The sequence below is a fragment of the Gigantopelta aegis genome, chromosome 9 (assembly GCF_016097555.1).
Source record: "Gigantopelta aegis isolate Gae_Host chromosome 9, Gae_host_genome, whole genome shotgun sequence".
Taxonomy (NCBI): domain Eukaryota; kingdom Metazoa; phylum Mollusca; class Gastropoda; order Neomphalida; family Peltospiridae; genus Gigantopelta; species Gigantopelta aegis.
In genome coordinates this window covers 36,155,111-36,176,562 of record NC_054707.1, presented here as the reverse complement: position 1 = coordinate 36,176,562, position 21,452 = coordinate 36,155,111, and the positions used below count along the sequence as shown (strand labels likewise).

The 21,452-nt window shown below is 38.9% G+C and overlaps 1 protein-coding gene across 1 annotated transcript in view; it reads right to left on the bottom strand.

Moving 5' to 3' along the window:
* The window catches only part of LOC121381861, a 29,951-nt gene that overhangs the window by 3,428 nt on the left and 5,071 nt on the right, over nucleotides 1-21,452 (bottom strand). Inside the window, exons 2-12 of the mRNA XM_041511238.1 lie at nucleotides 18,237-18,330; nucleotides 16,551-16,669; nucleotides 12,769-12,850; nucleotides 10,810-10,922; nucleotides 9,078-9,153; nucleotides 7,585-7,697; nucleotides 5,276-5,348; nucleotides 4,579-4,697; nucleotides 2,678-2,750; nucleotides 1,937-2,055; nucleotides 222-294 (exon numbers count right to left, since the gene is read on the bottom strand). Coding sequence (XP_041367172.1) covers nucleotides 222-294; nucleotides 1,937-2,055; nucleotides 2,678-2,750; nucleotides 4,579-4,697; nucleotides 5,276-5,348; nucleotides 7,585-7,697; nucleotides 9,078-9,153; nucleotides 10,810-10,922; nucleotides 12,769-12,850; nucleotides 16,551-16,669; nucleotides 18,237-18,330 — 1,054 coding nt within the window. The remainder of the gene's footprint in view (nucleotides 1-221; nucleotides 295-1,936; nucleotides 2,056-2,677; nucleotides 2,751-4,578; nucleotides 4,698-5,275; nucleotides 5,349-7,584; nucleotides 7,698-9,077; nucleotides 9,154-10,809; nucleotides 10,923-12,768; nucleotides 12,851-16,550; nucleotides 16,670-18,236; nucleotides 18,331-21,452) is intronic.

The following is a 21,452-nucleotide window of genomic DNA, read 5'->3' as shown; positions in this document are numbered from 1 at the left end:
CAGTCGGGATGCACTGGCCGAAACGAGAAATAGCCCAATGTGCCCACCGACGAGGATCGACCCCAAACCGACCGAGCATAAAGCGAAAACTAAAAATATACACGGAGTTGAGATTTTGCAAACATCGTTAAAACAAATACAAAACAGGTGGGTTTTTTTTTTTTTTTTTGTAATTTGATTGTCCCAGATTACAAACATAGGAATGTTAGGACAGTTCTTACCTGCACTGATTGTCCTTGGTGCTGAGATCTGCGGTAGCGTAGTCGGTTTCACATGTGCAGGTGGCGGTTTTATCTGTAAAAACAGAATGCTTGAATGATCGATGTATTGAATCCGCAAGATAATCTACTAACATATATACATGGAGCTTCAAACATAATACTCAATAAAGTTTGTTTTGTTGAACGACACCACTAGAGCACATTGATTTATTAATCACTGACTACTGGATATTAAACATATGGTCATTTTGACACAGTCATAGATAGGAAACCCGCTACATTATTTTGTTTGCCATTAGTAGCAAGGGATATATTATATGAAACATCCCACAGACAGGATAACATATATAACGGCATTTGATATACCAGTCGTGGTACACTGGTTGGAACAAGAAATAGCCCAAATGTGCTCACCGACGAGGATCGATCCTAGACCGACCGCGAATCAGGCGTGCGCTTTACCACTGGGCTACGTCCCGCCCCACATACTACATACCAAGTTAAGATTGTATTTACGATAGCTGGTTAACAGTGTACAAATAGATACATTACAGTATTATATAATTTAATATTAGGTACTAACAGTCACATTAAAGGGACATTCCTGAGTTTGCTGCATTGTAAGATGTTTCCGACTAATAAAATATTTCTACGATTAAACTTACATATTAAATATATTTTCTTGTTTAGAATATCAGTGTCTGTATATTCAATGTGTTTCTGGTCGTCTTAATATTTGTAAGAAGCCCTAACTGGATTTTGTCTTCAAATAATTTCATACGTACGAACAAATTATATTTTAGGAAATAAGATGAAATTTAACCTTGTACAAATATTTGAACGATCAGAAACACGATTAATATACAGCCACTAATATTTTATGCAGAAAAATATATTTGATATGTAATTACAATCGTTAAAAAGTCTCTGTTAGTCGATAACATCTTAAAAAGTGCAGCAAACTCAGGAATGTCCCTTTAATAGTATTTTTATTACATTATTAATTAACCACGAATCGATATTTGGCTTGTTGATTTACTTTAGTACTGAAATAATAAGGTGCAGTGCAAAAAATAAATCGTTGCAAAGAAATGTAGGGTGTTTTCCAGTTGCACACAACATGGGTAATTCTTAACTTAAAAAGGCACTATTTTTCTGATCCCTTGGACAACCTACATAGGTACGACCATGCATTTTATTCTTGTTCAGTAAAACAGTTAAAGTTTGCTTTGTTTAACGACACCACTAGAACACATTGATATATTAATCATTGGCTATTGCATGTCAAACATTTGGTAGTTTTGACATAGTCTTAGTTTGTTTGTTTTGTTTAACGACACTACTAGAGCACACTGATGTATTAATCATCGGCTATTGAATGTCAAACATTTAGTAATTTTGACATAGTCTTAGAGAGGAAACCCGCTAAATTTTTTCATTTGATATACCAGTGTGCCACATATTGTATATTAAAAGCTGTGGTATGTGCTATCCTGACTGTGGGATGGTACATATAAAATATCCCTTACTACTAATGGAAAAATGTACCGGGTTTTCTCTCTTAAAGACTAGATGTCAAAATTACCAAATGTTTGACATCCTATAGCCAATGATTAATTAATCAATGTGCTCTAGTGGTGTCGTTAAACAAAACAATTTCTTTATCCGATATATCTTAGCACCGTTATTAACTCATAAGTTAAGTGACATCTTACCACAGCCAGTAACACCTGCGAGATACTTTCTAGATGCCACGCCAACCATCAGATTGCTGGATCCATCACAGCCAGTACTGTTCTTGCCGCCAAGACACTTTATTTTCTTTTTGGTCTCACTGAGAAGACAAACAGTAAACAACAACAAATTATTGAGAGAGAGAGAGAGAGAGAGAGAGAGAGAGAGAGAGAGAGAGAGAGAGAGAGAGAGAGAGAGTGTGTGTGTGTGTGTGTGTGTGTGTGCGTATGTGAGTCTGTCTGTCTGCATGTCTGCATGTATATGTGTGTGTGTTCGTGGCTGTATGTATGTGTGTGTGTTCGTGTTTGTATGTATGTGCGTATGTGTGTGTGTGTGTGTGTGTGTCTTCGTGACTGAGTGTGTGTGTGTGTGTGTGTGTGTGTGTGTATGTGTGTGTGTGTGTGTGTGTGTGTGTGTTTAGAACATTAAGTTAGATACAAATATTTATTGTTTCAGTAGCGTTAGAGGAAACCCGCTGTCGCCATTTCATAGGCTACTCTTTTCGATTAGCAGCACAGGATCTTTTATATGCACCATCCAACAGACAGGATAGCACATACCACGGCCTTTGATATACCAATCGTGGTGCACTGGATGGAGAGAGAAATAGCCTAATGGGCCCACCGACGGGGATCGATCCCAGACCGACCGCGCATCAAGCGAGCGCTTTACCACTGGGCTACTTCCGCCCAATTTAACAACAACTACAGAACCGTTCTTACGTGCACTTCTTCTCGTCAGTGCTGAGGTCTGACTTAGCGTGGTCTGTTTCGCATGTACAGGTGTCGGTTTTATCTGTAAAAAAAACAACAGAATGTGTAAATCACACGCACAATTCGTAACCAAATTCAAACACGTAGGCCTATATGTAATATGTTCTCATTTAAGGTGGGGTGGGACGTAGCCCAGTGGTAAAGCGCTCGCTTGATGCGCGATCGGTCTGGTATCGATCCCCGTCAGTGGGCCCATAGGGCTATTTCTCGTCACAGCCAGTGCACCACGACTGGTATAACGCTTTACCACTGGGCTACATCCCGCCCCACGAGACATAGCCCAATGGGCAGCCAATGCACCACGTCTGTTATATCAAAGGCCGTGGTATGTGCTATCCAGTCTGTGGTATGGTACATATGAAAGATCCCTTGCTACTAATGGAAAAATGTAGCGGGTTTCCTCTCTATGATTATGTCATGATGACCATATGTTTGACATCCAATAGCCGATGATTAATAAATCAATGTGCTCTAGTGGTGTCGTTAAGCAAAACAAACGTTGTTGCTCATTTAAGGCAGTACTAAGCCACAAATAACATCCGGCTGGGTGAAAGTTCGAGGTGCACGTATCTTGATAGAGCAGTTAATACCACAAGTCCTGCCATTGGTGATAAATGCGACAGTGTTTGTTGTAATACAATATTGGTTCATCTGGCCAGTAAAGTTCTGTAATTTAATTTGAACTAGTGTCAATGTACCAACTACCATTGTGCTTGAAACAACTGTGGTGTCCTACTACAAATAACATGACAATTTTTGTATGGAACTAGGGTAGTCATAGCCGCTACCCCTTATACCACAAATCCTGCCATTGGTATTAAATGTGACAATATTTCTTGACAAAAAATGTTGGTTCATCTGGCCAGTAAAGTTCTGTAACTAGTGTCAGTGTACCAACTACCATTGTGCTTGAAACAACTGTGGTGTCCTACTACAAATAACATGACAATTTTTGTATGGAACTAGGGTAGTCATAGCCGCTACCCCTTATACCACAAATCCTGCCATTGGTATTAAATGTGACAATATTTCTTGACAAAAAATGTTGGTTCATCTGGCCAGTAAAGTAATGTAATTTAATTTGAACTTGTGCCAATGTACCACTACCATTGTGCTTCAAATGTGCGGAATCCTGCTAAAAATAGCATGACAATTTTTATGTGGAACTAGGGTAGTCCAAAGTTAGAGTTTATGCCATCGAGTGATACTAACTAAACACTCATGGTTGGAGTTTATGTCATCGAATGGTACTAATTAAACACTCATGGTTGGAGTTTATGCCATCGACTGGTACTAACTAAACACCCATGGTTGGAGTTTATGCCATCGAGTGGTACTAACTAAACACTCATGGTTGGAGTTTATGTTTGGTATGTCATCGAATGGTACTAATGGTACTAATTAAACACTCATGGTTGGAGTTTATGCCATCGACTGGTACTAACTAAACACCCATGGTTGGAGTTTATGCCATCCTGTGGTACTAATTAAACACCCATGGTTGGAGTTTATGTCATCGAGTGGTACTAATTAAACACCCATGGTTGGAGTTTATGCCATCGAATGGTACTAATTAAACACCCATGGTTGGAGTTTATGCCATCCTGTGGTACTAATTAAACACCCATGGTTGGAGTTTATGTCATCGAGTGGTACTAATTAAACACCCATGGTTGGAGTTTATGCCATCGAGTTGTACTAACTGTACACCCGTAAACTCAACCACGACCTGAATGCCCGTTTGGTGTAATATATATTAATCAGAAATTAAAATGCAGTCAATATTAGTCTTTGTAGTTTTACTTCAAGAAAGCTGCCATAACGTTAACATAAACTACGTGACATCTTACCACAGTTGGTAACATCAGCAAGAACCTTTCTAGCGTTCATGCCCACCATCCAAGCACTGGATCCATCACAGCCATCGTTGGCCTTGTTGGCAAGACAAGTTAGTTTCTCTTTGATCGCACTGACAAGACAAACAGAAAATAGTATAAGTAATATTTTTTTTATGTGTATGATAGGGCAAACAAATAATCAGTTTTGAAAACAAAACGACAAATAAAGGTAATGTTTTATTTACGACGCACTCAACACATTTTATTTACGGTTATATGGCGTCAGACATATGGTAAATGACCACACAGATATTGAGAGAGAAAACCCGCTGTCGCCACTTCATGGGCTACTCTTTTTGCTTAGCAGCAAGTGATCTTCTACATGCACCATCCCACAGACAGGATAGTACATACCACGGCCTTTGTTACACCAGTTGTGGGGCACTGGCTGGAACGAGAAATAGCCCAATGGGTCCTCCGAAGGGGATCGATCCTAGACCTACCGCGCATCAAGCGAACGCTTTACTACTGGGCTACGCCCCGCCCCTCAAACGAGAATTAAGGACGTTTTAAATAAATATGTTACACGTACAAGTAAACTAGGTTCATTTACATGCGGTATTTCTCCACAGGTGAATAATAAACAAGTTAGTACTGTCTTTAGTATGTGTTAACCTGGTATACATGGTATTTATTACACTAAACGTACGTGCACTGTTTTGTGGCGTCTGCTATGTCCGCTATTCCATAACCAACTTCACAGTCACAGACATCGGTAGTCGCTGTAAAAAAAAAAAAAACTATTAACTGAATTAAATTTTATCAAATCATACATACATACATACATACATACATACATACATAATACATACACACATACATACATGGATGCCTCAATAGCTCAGAGCGCATCGTGGTTAGTCTGAATTTGCGGGCGATTCGTTGAGGCCACAAAGGATTTAATTGTCCCCTGTGTCAGTGCGTTAATATCTATGTATGCAACAGTCAACCTCGACACGCATACAATATATAGATATTCATACATAAATACATACATAAATACATAAATACATACATATACATATACATATACATATACATATACATATACATATAGATACATACATACATACATAGTGTGGGTTGCCCCCCCCCCCAAAAAAAAAAAAAAAAATATATATATATAAAAAAAAAAAAAAAAAAAATAATAATAATAATAATAAATAAATAAATAAAATAAATAAAATAAATAAAATAAATAAATAAATAGTAAAATTTAAAAAAATCTAAAATTCCGGCTACGCTTGCCTAGAACTTTAGTCCGCAACTATGATTAAAAGTTTCTTATTAACTGCACCGCCCTTTGGAGACAATAAGCTAATGCAATGCCATCTATACAGCTTACAATGCAGTAAGATGTTTCTTTAGATATAAGAACGAGCTACACGTCGCTCCGCTACTTTTTATTTCCAATAACGTCTTAAAGGGACATTCCTGGAATTGCTGCACTGTAAGATCTATCCGAACAATAAAATATTTCTACGACGATAAAACTTACGTAATAAATATATTTTCTTTTTAGAATGTCAGTGTCTGTATATTCCACGTGTTTCTGGTCGTCTTAATATTTGTAAGAAGCCCAAACTGGATTTTGTCTTCAAAAAATGTTTTAGCAAATAAAATTAAATTTAACCTAGTACTAATATTAGAACGATCAGAAACACATTTAATATACATCCACTAATATTTTATGCAGAAAAATATATTTGATATGTAATTACAATCGTTAAAAAGTCTCTATTAGTCGATAACGTCTTAAAAAGTGCAACAGACTCAGGAATGTCCCTTTAATGCCTGTACAAAAGCGTTAATATCAATCAACACTGAATTAACCAAGTCTACTTTTTAAGTCAAGAAATGAACTAAAGCTGTACACCCTGTCATTCCAATGTATGTCAAAATATTGCTTTGATTGCAGACACTGTCCGAACTTTATGGAGGAATGATTTCGGTAAACAACAGTTTCGTATATTTTTGTCATTATGGTTCCGTATTCTTGTTCATTGACATTATTGGTAGACGAAAAAAATTGTTTTAACAAATAAGAATTAAATACCAAAATCGCTGAATAATCATTTAATTTTGTTCGCATGTTCTTGACCCATTTGTGCCAGTGATGGATGGCCCACGGAAATAGATCTCCATTTGGACATAGTTGTGAAACGTTTATCGATTCACTGTAATATTACATTTTGTTAATGGATTGCGTAAAAAAAGGATAAACGACCATACGTTTTGGCTAATAAAGTTTTGTTGTTGTTGCTCTTCCTTGGGGTTTGTTTTGTGTGTTTTGTTTTGTTTTGTTTTGTTTTTGTTTTGTTTTTTTACTAGGCTAAGAAGTATATGCTTAGATCCAAGTAAACTGAACACTCGATGACACTATAGTACGACTATGTCGGAAATGGTACCATAACAGTAATCACGTGAACAACAGACTTACGCCAGCAGCGATACGTCACCGTTATTATGACGTATCGCTTTATTTTGTTCTCGGCTTGTTCAGACGGTGTGCGTGTGTGTGCGCGTGCGTGCGTGCGAGTGTTTATTTTGTTTTTGTGGGGAGGTGCTGGAGGTGGTGTATATAATATTCACAAAGCATGCACTTAAAGGGACAGACCCTAGTTTTTAAAAACGCACGTTCGTCTAAGAGGTAATGACCAATGAGACAATATTTTAGAGGGTTTTTCCCTGTTTCAACATCACCGACGTTAGCTTCTCTATGTTATAATCTTATCTAAATGTGTGTTGCCGATTTGTAGATTAACTAAACTTAGTGTCCATTTTTACGGGCTGAAACTAGGGTATGTGCCTTTAATCTTACTATAGCTAGATCTCTTTAAAACACTGAAGTGTAATATTGTGTCAATCAGACTGATGGCGGACAGACAGACAGACAGTCAGACAGACATTCAGGGAGAATGGTGACATGAGACAAACATCACACGAAATATTACATACCACATGCTCCTTTATCAGTTTTAGTCTTAGCGAATGTCCCGACTTCCTTCCGTGATTCTGAACATCCAGCATCAGTCGTATCTTGCAAGCATGTAACCAAGGCTTTGGCGGCACTGCAACAGTAAACAACCGATGATAACCATTCGAATTTTAACTGAATCATGTTTCTGTCCCAAATTCCACACCATAAACATATTTATCATCCATTAAAGACTTTTGTAGGAGATATCGCTGGCACTATAATTTGCCATATCTCCTGCGATATTCTTCTAGGAGATATCGCTTCTTTTGTTACGTCACGGTGTATGTTTCAGCGCTAAACCTGTCATTAGTGACGTCACGCCACTGTCGTTCTGCTAGTTAACGAGTCTACCGCTGCCAAATATAATGACATTCAACCCACATTACTGACATTGTTTACAACTGTCGCAAATGAAAAGAATGATAATAGATGATAAAAAGAATACCCCCTTGTTTCTTGTGGTATCATAATTTATCAGCACTTGTTGATAAAAGTATTTAAATCCGAGGCTTGATACTTTTATCAACTCGTGCTGATAAAATATGATATCACAAGACACTCGGGGAGTATTCTCTATTTATCAGCACTCGTTGATACAAGTATACTTCTATTAACTCGTGCTGATAAAGTATGACAATACATGAGGGTAGTATCCTCTATATATTTATTAAATTCCGTAAATACTAGTATGCTATATGTAAAGAATACAATATGGATTACCTTTAGATGGCATATATCTTATAACGAGTTGCTTCAAACAGTATAGCGCGATTTTAATATTCTATTCCTTATGTCTCCTAAAAAAAAAAAAAACCCACCAGTTTTAAAAATAAATTGAAACGTCTTTTTCAACTAAATGTATTTACGACGATTACACTTGCTAATAACTCCCAGAGCAATCGGGTTCACGTTAACTTATGTTACAGACATAACTTATGGCACTTATTTCAACGTATGACACTTATTTCAACAGTGCTTATGTCATTGGATGATAAGGATGTGGCGACCTGGTCATCAACTAGCACCAGCAAATCGTATATCTTTAAATCGATTACGACCTTATAGGAACGTCAACCAAACGAGTTGAGTGAAATAAATTAAGATCGATTATATGTAATAAATAGAATATTAAACTCGCTACTATTTCGTATCATGTTTATGTCCGTCGTGGAATAATGTTCATTGTCACTGAAAATTATTTCACTCGGGACATAAACATGATACGAAATGGAAACTCAGTTAATAACTGCTTACAATTATTTTGAATCTGTTGCTATTTTAACAATATCTAACTTAATATATATATATATGTGTGTGTGTGTGTGTGTGTGTGTGTGTGTGTGTGTGTGTGTGTGTGTGTGTATATATATGTATGTATTACATTTTTGCGGTGACTAATGTATTTGCTGCCTTAACAAACATGTTATATCTTCAACCTTTGAACTTAAAACCAGAAGATATCTCTACTTACGTGCACTGGTCTGTGTCGGCAGGCACGGTGGCTTTCGTGTGTGTAATTTCACACGTACAGGTTGCAGTGGCTCCTCCTGGAAAACAAAATCATTGACTTTTCTAATAAATTACATTCGTAATCTCGTCGTAGCCCAGTGGTAAAGCGCTCGCTCACTGCGCGGTCGGTTTGGGATCGATCCCCGTCGGTGGGCCCATTTGGGCTATTTTTTTCGACCCAACCAGTGCACCACTACTGGTATATCAAAGGCCGTGATATGTGCTATCCTGTTTGTGGGATGGTGCATAAAAAAGATATCTAGCTAATAATGGAAAAACCTAGCGTGATTCCTCTCTAAGACTATATGTCAAAATTACCAAATGTATGACACCTAATAGCCGATTATTAAATCAATCAGTGGTGTCGTTAAACAAGACAAACTCTTTTCTTTTTAAATGTAATCTTGTGATCATATAGATTACAGCTGGCGTCTACCATGGTTTATTTTCCATTAACGGGGGGGGGGGGGGGGGGGGGGCAGGGATCGCATTTAGCTCAGTCGTCCAAGGTACTTGCGTCTTACAGCTTGGTGGATCCATTCAACTGATTGGGTTTTTCTCGTTCAAACCAATGCACCACAACTGGTCAAAGGCCGTGGTATGTGCTTTCCTGTCTGTGGGGAAAATGCATCTAAAAGATCCCTTGCTGCTAATCGAAAAATGTAGCGCGTTTCCCCTGATCACTACGAATCACGATTATCAAATGTTTGACATCCAATAGGCGATGATTAATTAACCAATGTGTCCTAGTGGTGTTGGTAAATAAAAACAAACTTTATTTGCCATTTAGTATGCAGTTTAGTATGCAGTTTTAACAAAATGTGTAATGTATCAGCCAGAAATACTATCATTGAAATTAAAAGGTTTAATGCAAAATGGGGGATTTTTCATGCCAGTACCGGCTCCAACCCAAAGTGAGTGCACCGCTAGGCTCAATAGGTAGGTGCAAGGATAATACATACACCGAGTTTCACCCACTTGATGGGCGCGATTATGGGTGTGTCTCCCGAGTGTATGACCACACATGGGGGATGATTACCTGGCATGCACTGCAGGTTCCATGTACCACGGCCTCGAGTGATACCGAGAAAGCTCAACCGAGAGCAAGCATGAAGCATGGACCTGTCAAATAGTCCCATACCGAAATTGAAATACTGCGGCTTCACCATTCATCTCATCATCATCAAATTACGTGACCAATAACCATGTGGAGAGGTTTCTGGCCACGCTTGACTTCAAAAATTGTTCTCCGTTTGAAAAACAACAACAACTACACTTTATTATAAAATATGAGTTGTACTTGATCATGACTTACGAGCTACTCTCGGTATACTAAATTCAAAAACGATATGTAGCTTACTTTTTATTTTTGACGGACCGTTCAAAATTACGCCTAACTTCCTTCATAGAAATGCGCACCCTTTCCTTTTGGCTCTTAATCCTACGGGACATTCCAAATGTCATAGCACCAAAACCAACCCTTCGCCTGTCACCGGCCCCGGTCGGACTGCTGGTGCTGCCTTCCCCCTCCACCCCCCCCCCCCCCCCCCTTTCCTGTCCTGGACGAAGGACGAGCCGGCCAAGGCCGACACCTGTGCCCAGTACAGGCGTGCGCTACAACAGCTTGTTCTGAATGTGCACGTTAAACACTCTGACCTGACCTGATCCTGACTTACGATGAAGCCCGTCCTCACCTGTACATTTGGAGGTTATTTGTCCTGCGTAAGCAGTCGCCGCTACTGTTCTTGAATCGCTACATCCGGCGTCCACTGTACCTCTCAGACATGTAATTGCCGTTTGTGCATTGCTACAAAACAAGAACATTTTAATTACTTTTATTAATTACTGTTTTTAAAATTAATAGCTCAGACCATACAGATCAACAACCTTTACTATAGCAGTTGCTATAGCAGCAACAGACCACTATTTGGAAAGGTGTAAAAATTTTAGATTTCAACGTTATAAATTTTGTTTTGTTTAGCGACACAACTAGAGCATATTGATTTTTAATCATCGGCTATTGGATGTCAAACATTTGGTAATTTTGACATATAGTCTCAGAGAGGAAACCCGCTACATATTTCCATTAGTAGCAAGGGATGTTTTGTATGCACCAATCCACAGACAGAATAGCACATACCGCTGCCTTTGTTATACCAGTCGTAGTGCACTAGCGGGAACGAGAAATAGCCCAAAGGGTCCATCAACGGGGATCGATCCCAGACCGACCGCGCATCAAGCGGATGCTTTACCACTGGGCTACGCACCTCCCCTCCCACTCAGATTTCAACTGCCCACGCGGGACGTTTATAAATGATGGAGAATCAAACGGGTGAGTCCCCTAGTTAGCTTGTGTCACTTATAGGGGGCATATTCTGTTTTAAAGGTCAATCCGTGGTTAAGGCACACACACACTATAGCCGAAGTCCTGCAGATTCGATGGGGGGGGGGGGGGGGGGGGGAGGATTACAATCGTTTTAGGGGGCAGTGCCTCTTCGATGTTCTGACTACGGGCCCGAATCGGCTATTTCAAAAATCTAAAAGGTTGTTAGAGAGTTGATTATCTTCAACACTGTGTTAGAGGATCACAATAATATATGGGCACTAGAATCGTTTTGCTAATTATTACGTTCAGCAAAACACATTTAAATAGTCCCCAAAATAGATCTAGAAAACTGTCCTATTTTTTGTTTAGCTGGAGAAGGCCGTACATTATACTTCCATCATTCCTTTGTCTTACTGCAGGGCGGGACGTAGTCCAATGGGAAAACGCTCGCTTGATGCGCGGTCGGTCTAGGATCGATCCCCGTCGGTGGGCCTATTGGGATATTTCTCGCTCTAGCCAGTGCACCACGACTGGTATATCAAAGGCCGTAGTATGTGCTATCCTGTCTGTGGGATGGTGTATATAAAAGATCCCTTGCTACTAATGGAAAAAAAAATGTAGCGGGTTTCATCTCTGTGACTGTGTCAAAATGACGATATTATATTTGACATCCAATAGCCGACGATGTGGTCTATTGGTGTCGTTAAACAAAACAAACTTCTTCTTGCCAGGGGCGGGACGTAGCCCAGTGGTAAGGCGCTCGCTTGATGCGCGGTCGGTCTGGGATCGATCCCGTCGGTCGGCCCATTTGGCTATTTCTCGTTCCAGCCAGTGCACCACGACTGGTATATCAATGGCCGTGGTATGTACTACCCTGTCTGTGGGATGGTGCATATAAAAAATCCCTTGCTGCTAACCGAAAAAGAGTAGCCCATGAAGTGGCGACAGCGGGTTTCTTCTCTCAGTATCTGTGTGGTCCTTAACCATATGTCTGACGCCATATAACCGTCAATAAAATGTGTTGAGTGCGTCGTTAAATAAACCATTTCTTTCTTTCTTCTTCTTGTCTTACTGCCATCCTGTCCGTTTAGGGTACGTACGGCCCTATAATTTTAAATCTTAAGGCAGAGATGAATTTTACTTGTATACAGAAAGAAAGAAAAAAAAAGTTTACTAATGTGGCCATTTTCTCTTTGTGATTATAATAACAAACAGTTTTAAAGACATCATTTTTAAGATGGTGAATCCATGATGGCATTAAAGATTCTGAAGAAAGGAAACTAACGAAAACTGTCCAAGTGTTTTGTAAAATATTAGCATCACATACCTGCATACAGCTGCGTTATCAGCAGTGACATCGGCTTTTATAGCGGTCCTTTCGCAATGGCACGTGCTTGTTGCGGCTACAGCTGAAAACCAGACCGATAGAAGGTAAATGAAATACTAAACCACACGTACACAGTACACATTATTTCTTTTATAAACAATTAACGTATACTAAATTAATTATAATTTTAGTTTATCTTGTGTAAATAATAATAAATAGTGCACAAGCTATCTGAATTATAAGTATTTTATTTTTTTTATTTTTTTTGTAAATCATAAGTTAACTAGATTGGCAAACACATTGACCAACGACGCGTTTCTAGTGGAGACGTTTATGTTTGAGCCTCACTAATTAATGCTCGTTTCAAACTTTTGTTTCTCTCAAGTTCCAATTATCCATTCTCTAACAAACATTAATGACAGATACTCTCTCAAAATACAATTCGTTATCGACCATTTCTCGTTCCAGCCAGTGCTCCACAACTGGTGTAATAAAGGCCGTGGTATGTACTATCCTGTCTGTGGGATGGTTCATATAAAAGATCCCTTGCTGCTAATCGAAAAGAGTAGCTCGTGAAGTGGCGACAGCGGGTTTTTCTCTCAATATCTGCATGATCCGTAACCATATCTCTGACGCCATATAACCGTAAATAAAATGTGTTGAGTGCGTTGTTAAGTAAAAGATTTCCTTCCTTCCTTACAGACCATTTTTACAGCAGCCTGTTTCATCGAAACACACACATACGCACGCACGCATACACACGCATACACACGCACGCACGCACACACACACACGCACGCACACTCATACGCACACGCGCGCACACACACACACGCACGCACGCACACACACACATACGCACGCACGCATACATACACACGCATACACACACACACACGCACACACACACACGCACGCACACACACACACACACCAGTTTTCTATGGTGCGGGGGTCATCTTTAAAATATTCGACTAGAATACATTATATACAGAAAGTCTTTCCTGGAAACGCTCATACGATCAATTGCATATCTCACTAAAGATCAAGTGCTCACACCCATCTTTCATCTCCTGGACCCGGACCTACAGACGTTGACACAGGCATACAAACAGTTCACAGACATGCATATATAAACAGTTTACATGCATGCATATACAAACAGTTCACATGCATGCATATACAAACAGTTAACAGACATGCATATATAAACAGTTCACAGGCATGCAGATACAAACAGTTCACATGCATGCATATATAAACAGTTCACAGGCATACATATACAAACAGTTCACATGCATGCATATATAAACAGTTCACAGGCATGCATATACAAACAGTTCACAGGCATGCATATATAAACAGTTCACAGACATGCATATACAAACAGTTCACAGGCATGCACATATAAACAGTTCACAGGCATACATATACAAACAGTTCACAGGCATGCATATATAAACAGTTCACATGCATGCATATACAAACAGTTCACAGGCATGCATATATAAACAGTTCACAGGCATACATATACAAACAGTTCACAGGCACGCATATATAAACAGTTCACAGGCATGCATATATAAACAGTTCACAGGCATACATATATAAACAGTTCACAGGCATGCATATATAAACAGTTCACAGGCATGCATATATAAACAGTTCACAGGCACGCATATATAAACAGTTCACAGGCATCCATATATAAACAGTTCACAGACATGCATATATAAACAGTTCACAGGCACGCATATATAAACAGTTCACATGCATGCATATATAAACAGTTCACAGGCATGCATATACAAACAGTTCGCAGGCATGCATATACAAACAGTTCACATGCATGCATATACAAACAGTTCGCAGGCATGCATATATAAACAGTTCACAGGCATACATATACAAACAGTTCATATGCATGCATATATAAACAGTTCAAGGCATACATATACAAACAGTTCACAGGCATACACATATAAACAGTTCAAGGCATACATATTGTGACGGAACATGCTCTTATCTTTTCGCCTGTGGCGATGTTAATTTATTTTAGAGGGCCGTGTGCAGCTTGGTTACGTAATACCCCCGCGCGACGTGGTAGAGCTGCGTCCCAATATGCACTTAGACCAAGTGTGGAGGCCATGTGGCCAGTAGTTACGTAATACCTCCGGGAGTTCTGTTTTACGACCGTGGGTTCTAGCGAACTAGGCGTCGGTCTGTCTGGCCATCTAAGAAAAAATACCGTCTCTGGGAGTTGTGGCAATATCACATGAGAGGTGAGGTACCGTGTTGGCCCCCAGGCGATATTCGCTGTCTCTGAGATTTTTGAATAAATAGAGAGGATTTTAGATATATCGGGGAGAAACATTGGAAGGCTCCCGGGGAACGTTGTCCGACTGGACTGGTAAATATATTTTTCTGATCTGTTGTATAACCTTGATGTGATTGATGTGACTTTAAATATTTTAATACTGTATTATACCAATATTATTTAGACAGTGTCTCCGGTAATCTGACGAAGTAAATTGTAGGCTTCACTGTTCTAAAATATTAAAGCTTAGCCAGTCATCCTAGAGGACCTAGGTAAACTGTAGGTTATTGTCTTTATTGTGATAGGTACCAGTATTAATTCTGTATTATAAGGTTACTGGGTGAGTAGTTAAGGGTTAATAAAAAAATAACCAGTTAGGAATAGAGTTGTAATTCCTTTATTAATTAAGTTCCCCTGGCAGCGTTTCTCAATTATCACACGTGTGTGTGTTGTATCACGGTGAAGTGATTAGAATATTGTGTAAACCAGACACCTAGTGATTAACTAATTAAGTGATTAGCTCTGGGTTGTTGTTATTTGTTGTTGTTAATTAACTACTGCGGCAAGTACATTTGTCAGCGTAGTGTTAATACAGATTCCAAAGTGTATTGTGTTTTGTTGTGTTTTCTAGTGAACTAAACGTGCTATATTAACTATATTTATATAAGATCTTATCTCTGATTATACCTAGAGCCGAGCCACTCGGGTATTAGACTGCCCGATACAGAGAGATCTAATAGATATACAGTTAGGAGAGATATTTGGATAATCGTGTTTTATTCAGTTACGGGTATTATAGGATCCCCGTGACACATATATAAACAGTTCACAGGCATACATATACAAACAGTTCACAGGCATACATATACAAACAGTTCACATGCATGCATATATAAACAGTTCAAGGCATACATATACAAACAGTTTACAGGCTGGTAGGTACTGGGTTCGGATTCCAGTCGAGGCATGGGATTTTTAATCCAGATACCGACTCCAAACCCTGAGTGAGTGCTCCGCAAGGCTCAATGAGTAGGTGTAAACCACTTGCACCGACCAGTGATCTATAACTGGTTCAACAAAAGCCATGGTTTGTGCTATCCTGCCTGTGGGGAGCGCAAATACAAGATCCCTTGCTGCCTGTCGTAAAAGAGTAGCCTATGTGGCGACAGCGGGTTTCCTCTAAAAACCAGTGTCAGAATGACCATATGTTTGACGTCCAATAGCCGATGATAAGATAAAAAATCAAAGTGCTCTAGTGGCGTCGTTAAATAAAGCAAACTTTACTTCACTTAACATATAAACAGTTCACAAGCATGCACATATAAAAAGTCATGCACATATTTAACCACAATGCAACAAGAACACAACACACGCTGACACGCATTCTCTGACGTGTATAAACTAAATCACTTTAAAAAAACCCCAAAAAACTAGTTAATAAGTAAAGTAGTAAGTTCAGACTAACTGCATTTATCACCAAGGTCTGTGATAGCTTTATCAGCAACGCCACCCTTTGCCTTCAGATCAACTGCAGCACAGGCGGCCAAGTCGGTCTCCAGACAGGTGATGTACTTTTTGGCAGCCCTGAAATTACGAAAACGTTATACTTTTAACATACTGTTCTCATTTTGTATTTTGTTCTATTCCCATAACTCCCTTTTTACGCCTCCCTTTTACGCCTCCCTTTACTCCTCATAGGGTGCCACGTAGCCCCCATTGGGCTATTTCTCGTTCCAGCCAGTGCACAACGACTGGTATATCAAAGGTCGTGGTATGTGCTATCATAATCCTGCCTGTGGGGTGGTGCATATAAAAAATCCCTTGCTGGTAATCGAAAAACGAGTAGTCCATGAAGTGGCGACAGCGGGTTTCCTCTCTCAATATCTGTGTAGTTTTTAACCATAAACCATATGTCTGACGCCATATAACCGTAAATAATAAAAAGAAATGTGTTGAGTGCGTCGTTAAATAAACCATTTCCTTCCTTCCTTCCTCATAGGGTGGGACATAGTCCAGTGGTAAAGCGCTTGCTCGATGCGCGGTCGGTCTGGGATCGATCCACGCCGGTGGGCTTATTCGGCTATTTCTCGTTCCAGCCAGTGCAAAACGACTGGTATATCAAAGGTCGTAGTATGTGCTATCCTGCCTGTGGGATGGTGCATATAAAATATCCTTTGCTCGTAATGGAAACATGTAGCGGGTTTCCTCTCTACGATTATATATCAAAATTACCAAATGTTTGACATCCAATAGCCAATGATTAATAAATCAATGTGCTCTAGCGGTGTCAAAACAAACTCTCTTTTTCTTAGCAAGCAAGTAACTATCTAACATATATCAAAAGGTATAATTTACTAATAAGAATGTAACGAATTTTCTGTCACTATGAAGCAGACGAGCCACTGAGAGCACATAATTATGATCATAATCGGCGCAAAGAAAAACGAAGATACAAAATCGCACACGGTTAGTCTAGCTTGTGTTGATGTTAAATGAACAGCTTCAGTATGACACTGATGATGTGTACAATATTGTTACGACACCGCTGTATATTGGGGCGGGGCATAGCCCAGTGGTAAAGTGCTCGCTTGATGCGCGGTCGGTTTAGGATCGATCCCCGTCGGTGGCCTCATTGGGCTATTTCTCGTTCCAGCCAGTGCTCCACAACTGGTGTAACAAAGATATTTAGTAATTGTTATGACAAGAGCAATATCTTACACTTGTGTGTAATAAATTATGGTATCCAACTGCCACTCAAGTAGCATTCTCTATGTAATACATAAAATTATAGAGTACAAGTACTAAAGTTTGTTTCGTTTTGTTAACAACATTGATTAATTAATCAACGGCTATTGGATGTCAAACATTTGATAATTTTCACACGTAGTCATCAGACGAAACCTAATGCAGCAAGGGATGCACCATCCCACAGACAGGATAGCACATACCACGGCCTTTGATATACCAGTCGTGGTGCACTGGCTGGAACTAGTAATAGCCCAATGGGCCCACCGACGGGGATCGAACCCAAACCGACCGCGCATAACGCGAGCGCTTTACCACTGGGGTACGTCCCGACCCCAAGTACCAAAGTGATAATTAGTAATATTTTCGAAGAACTAGTTCAAACAGACGTAACAAAACTACTGACGTGCACTTTACTTCGTCGGTGGCGTCTTTAATTGCCCCATCGTATGTGGTCGTGCAATCCGCACATGCCGTGCTCTCTACAACAACCGGCAGAACTGAAACAGAAAAATAAACCTGCTGAAGAAGAACACATCAGAATACCCTTAAATTAATTTAGTATATAACATTTAGTGAAATATCTTAAAATATCAGTGAAATAAAAGTGTTATCAGTCACTCAGTGACGATAACACATTTTAGAGTGAAAATTTCACTATTTCACTCTAAAATGTGTTATCGTCACTGTGGAAAGTGTTATCTTCACTGTAAGAAAGCCGGAACTATTTTGCTGCTGGCATTTTAAAAATAAAGGTAAATTGCTAAAAATTATATAATAAATATAAAATTTGATGTTTTTTTTTGAAATATGATTTATTTCTCATCTAGTGAAGTTTGCATTCATATCTCACGAGTCACGCTTGCCCGACGAGTGTGATATGATTGCAAATTTCACTTGATGATATATAAATCATATTTGACAAAAACATGAAATATCCTCTATATATTATATAACATTTAGTCAAATATCTTAAAATATCAGTGAAATAAAAGTGTTATCAGTCACTCAGTGACGACAACACATTTTAGAGTGAAAATTTCACTATTTCACTCTAAAATGTGTTATCTTCACTGTAGAAAGTGTTATCTTCACTGTGCTGCTGGCATTTTAACAATGAAGGTAAATTGCCAAAAGTTATATAATAAATAGAAAATTTCATGTTTTTTGTCAAATATGATTTATATCTCATCGAGTGAAGTTTGCAATCATATCGCATTCGTCGCGCAAGCGCAACTCGTGAGATATGATTAGAAACTTCCCTCGAAAAGATATAAATCATATTTGACAAAAAACATGAAATATCCTCTATTTCTTACACACCCGTTGGTGAGAACACCGTGTGTTATTTATGATTACACATACTTGTTAACACATGTACGTGAGATAACAATTTCAAAGCATACGACTGGCTGCTAATACGACCAGGTCACCAATGCCATATGTCCAATAATTAAAAACAAAACCCACGATGGTAATCGATTACGCTGTGACGTATAGTTAATCTGACAATCATGTGTCTGTGTCGCGTAAGACAGCTACACGTGTAACGGCTGTAAATATCTTTTAGTCGAATTAAAAAAAAAAAAAAAAATTGCTTAAAACCTGGTTTTTGAGGATATGTAAGAAATAGAATAATACATTCGTGTCCGGTAGATACATTTGAAAACAAATCGGTGTGAGATAAATGGTATCTAACGGCCACGCATGCACTATTTCCTATTTGTTAAACGAACGTAGTCTGAGGTGACTTCTTAACACATTGATAAATGGGCTACATTCTAAATTGAGACTATTACACGGGCTGGCGTGTCTTACTGGTTTTACGAAATATAGTTTCGTAAAATTAATACGACTCACATGCGAGTGTAATAATTTCTTTATTACTATATTGTTATTATTATTATTATTATATGGTAATAAAGAAATTATTACACTCGCGTATTTTATTATTATTGTTATTATTATTATTATTATTATTATTATTATTATTAAAAAGGACCGCGTCAAAACGTTTTAAACGTAATTAGGATACGAAGAAATGACGTAATTGGTAAGCGATGTTAACTTCTTTTTGTAGTCCAGACAATACATAGTTTGACCCCCCCCCCCCAAAAAAAAAAACCCAAAAAACCCCCCAAAACCCCCAAACAAACAAACAACAACAACAACAACAACAAAAACAAGCAAACAAACAGAAATGTGAGGTTTTTTTTTTTTTTTTTTTTTTTTTGTATGCACATGTGCGTGAATAGACGGATTGTTTTCCGATTGTCGCCCAGTAGTTTATGACGCTGTTGGTAGATGGCGTAACCTTACGGCCGCCATTAAGGAAGTGAAATTCACGCAACAATAACGGTTCTAATAGACCAAATCAATTCCTATTGCCGATAATTCAATTTAACGTTTACTAACAAAACTGATATAAGCAGCGCATCAACACACCCAGGAAGTACAACAATAAAATATACGGCACCTCACATCTAATCTACCTGCAAGAAAATGACGGGGGTGGGTGGGACATATAGGAAACAGAAAACAATTTCAGTTATGTACGTGTGTACGTTGGTTTTCTACTTAAAAACATTTATAAGAATACACGTATAATATAGATATGTTGTGGAAGACAACATGGCTTCTCGGACCAATTAAGTCATCTTGGAATGATATAAGGCAAATGGTACACAGTGGTTAAATGTATCCAGGGTCGACATCGGTTGTATTGATGCCCATGACTGACCTAAATCCGAATGACGAAACATTTATAATTATATTTAACACTGCATTTTGTAGCAAACAAGCGAAAAGGTATTCTGTAACCCATGTGATACCATTTGATTAGCCACTGTGGTGCAAAACTCTCCAGTAATAAACAGAAGTTGTGTGTTCAGTAGATATTATATTGAGAATGTTTATCAAATCAGAAAGATCTGGTGACTGGAACCTCCATTTGTAGGCTGTGTGTGGTGTGCTTCCCTTCTTTGCAGTAGCCATCATAGTTTATGAATATTTGATGAACATACAAGATCTAAAAAATTTGTCACCGTGGAAATCATGGCTTCTTTACGGAAGGATATCAAGTTGTCAGAAGAAGTGAGCGGTTTTGGAGAGGACTGTCTACAGATCTGGTCATAGAACAGATGTGGGCGGGATTTAGCTCAGTCGGTTGAGTGCTCGCTTGAGGTGCTTGCGTCACAGGATCGAACCACCTCGATGGATCAATTCAGCTGACTGGGTTTTTCTCGTTCCAACCAGTGCCCCACAATTGGACAAAGGCCGTGGTATGTGCTTTCCTGTCTGTGGAAAAGTACATATAAAAGATCTCTTTCTGCATTAGAAGAAAATGTAGCGTGTTTCATCTGATGACTACGAGTCAGAATTACCAAATGTTTGACATCCAATAGCCGATGATTAATTAATCAATGTGCTCCAGTGGTGTCGTTAAACAACACAAACTTATATAGAACAAATTTTGACGAGAAGCTTAACATCTGTTAATGGTTTAACACAAAGTTGGGGAATCATGGAGACTCAAAGGGCACTTTGGCTGTTGTCTAGACCTGCTTCTTCAGATCTAAACGATGCGATGCAACTTATGACTAAAACCGTCTGTGTCACAAGT